The 2,753-nt window shown below is 37.0% G+C and overlaps 1 protein-coding gene across 1 annotated transcript in view; it reads right to left on the bottom strand.

Annotated features, from left to right (window-relative positions):
* LOC107660730 (ras-related protein Rab-1B-like) overlaps window positions 1–2,001 on the bottom strand; it is a 9,133-nt gene extending 7,132 nt beyond the window's left edge. Inside the window, exon 1 of the mRNA XM_016450130.1 lies at window positions 1,650–2,001. Coding sequence (XP_016305616.1) covers window positions 1,650–1,663 — 14 coding nt within the window. The 5' untranslated portion in view covers window positions 1,664–2,001. The remainder of the gene's footprint in view (window positions 1–1,649) is intronic.
* Between the last annotated feature and the right edge of the window lie 752 nt (window positions 2,002–2,753).

The following is a 2,753-nucleotide window of genomic DNA, read 5'->3' as shown; positions in this document are numbered from 1 at the left end:
ATTTTTTTAATATATTAGAATGAGTACATTACAATATAAATTTATTAGAACGAGTACATTATTATTTATGGGCTTAAAAACAAGATACAAACAATCAGAATATTGTACCTGGTGGGGAGTGCACAATGTAAACATGAAGCATATGCCATTACCTATATTGTACTGTGGTACAGTTATGGAGGCCCTTCATAATGCAGAGGTCAACTGCCTGCTCTGCCAATAGTTAGAAATGGCACTATAGTAAGCAGTGTTTAATAAACAGCTGTTTTTCTAAATTCTGCTGAGGTTAAATTCAGTGCATTCATGTATCGTGATATGTATCGTACCGTGACCTCTGTATCGTGATATGTATCGTATCGTGACTTTCCTGGTGATACACAGCCCTACTATATAGTGGTACTTTTTGACAATATTCACTCATCATGACAGTAAAATAGGGCATTCTAAGTCAATACACTGCAGTATTTCCTCTCTCAATCAGTAGAAAATATGGTTAACACCCGGTCATGCATGAAAAAAAAGATACCGCCATGTACCGTGAAACCAGTATAAATTTGGAAAATACCGTGATATACATTTTTGGTCATACCGCCCAGCACTACGTCTCAGCATGCTAATGATACACCGAGCACTTGCCTGTGTCAAGGGAAAAACAAGAGGTGCTATATCCACAAACAATAATCTCAAACAAGCGTTTCAGTGTTCAGTTCTCGGTTTTAACAAGTACATTTTAGTCAAACACTTTCTGCAATAAAAACAACACCATAAATTGGATATAAGTGGGTCGGTCAATGGCCAACGCTGATACAGATATTTTAGTTCATTTAATTAAGGATGTACACTACACTTACAAACTGACATTTGACAACTTCACCATTTACAACACAGAAAGTCCTGACCAGGTCTGACATGTCAACATTGGCTCAATGGCACGAGTTTGGGGCGGGACTACCTGTTTAACTGACCAATGGCAAACAGGGGAGTGTTTCAAACATGTTTGTGTCCATTGTTGCCAGTGAAATAGATGCACTTAAAATATTGCTGATGGATGTGACAAATAATCTGTTGGATATTCATGCAATATTCAACTAAAGACGTCTGTATGAATGCAGACTTGTAAGCTGACTGCATGCTACTAAGAAAACTAAAAATGCGAAGCTTCTCCTCCTCACGACCTCTTCCAGCTGTAAAAGCGACTTTCAATTCACACAGGCCTAATAAAAACCACATGACACTTGAATGCCTCGCAATGACAAGCTCGCATATGGTTCAAAACACTGCATTTAACGGGAATATGCGCTCACATGCAAGATGCATTGTGACAGCTGGATTCAGCCTGGCGTCCGTAAACTGATGACGTCACTCCGTCGCAACGCAACGCACCGAAATGACGTCACGCAACACGGCAACTGCTAAAATGACGTGCTATATAAACACCAAATAACGACAGTTTTACATTTTAAGCGTGCAATAGCGATACTACCGCTCGTTAAAGTAAGAAGCCGTCTAAACAAAGGCTGAATGAGCAAGTATCCTTTGAATTCGCCGTTAGTTCCGGACGTTGTTAGCCGTTGAGGCTAGACAAAGCTACTCACACTGACGCTTCGTGAGTATACAAACACGGACTAGTCTGGCCGTCAGATACTCACTATTCTGGATTCATGGCGTGTTTGTGTCGGTGTCGTTGGGTTCAGCAGGAGTCGGACTCGTTTCTCTGCGAGCAGAGGCGATAATGATGAAGAGGATGACTTGTAGGTCTGGAATCCCGCAGCGTTCTCTGATTTAGCGCCTCCGACCACACCTCAACACTGGCTTCTCGTTGGACTCAGTCACTTGACGGACATTACTGACCATGTAACGCAAAACGCTGTTATTTTGTTCTGCTTTTCTCCCTTCCTTCCGATCTGCCCCTCGCTCGAAGCACAAGATGGCTGCGCAGGTGCGGCAGTGACATCAGAGGACGTGGCATTACGCGGCTCTCACAGAAGCAACAGATTCCAGACCCTCAACTAATCAAGTGATCTTGTGGACTTATAATGTATAGCATGGCAAAACTGGTTTATGGACATTTTACACATAAAGCAAAATGGTATATCAAAGCATATAATATGATAACATAGTTGAGAATCATCTTTATTCAAAGTTTGGCATAAAAAAAATAATTTATTCCACTGCTTTTGCTTTTTCGTGTTTATTCATGTCTTTATTTATTGATTTAAAAAGAAAAAACTGAGTCCTGGTGTCCTCTACAGAGGATATCATAACATATGAATAAAATATAATAAAAAAAAAACTTTATTATTTTTACTTTTTTTTCTTATGCTCTAAACAAAGTAATGACATGAAAAAATACTAAATTCATAACTTCTTTCTGATAGTCAGGAGGATATATATAATTAAACAATCATAAATCAGATGACATTACAAATAAAACAATTACATATAATAGGCTATATATATATATATATACATATATATACTATTATAAACATAAAATAAACAATTTGTGTGTGTGTGTGTGTGTTTATCTGTTTTTTTGAAATATGTTTTTTATTTTAATTTATATGACAATCATATAGTCACACACATGTCCATATTTTATTGAAGTGCTTAGATATTAGAAAGGCAAGACACTACATGCAAAACTGATGTACAATAAAACACACACACACACAAATATATATATATATATATATATATATATAATTGTAATAAGAGTATTAAATAATAAGAATATTAAAAAGAAATATTTA

This window comes from Sinocyclocheilus anshuiensis, unplaced genomic scaffold (genome assembly GCF_001515605.1).
Source record: "Sinocyclocheilus anshuiensis isolate Anshui unplaced genomic scaffold, SAMN03320099.WGS_v1.1 scaffold1823, whole genome shotgun sequence".
In the NCBI taxonomy this organism is placed as follows: domain Eukaryota; kingdom Metazoa; phylum Chordata; class Actinopteri; order Cypriniformes; family Cyprinidae; genus Sinocyclocheilus; species Sinocyclocheilus anshuiensis.
This window is presented reverse-complemented; position numbering and strand designations above follow the sequence as displayed.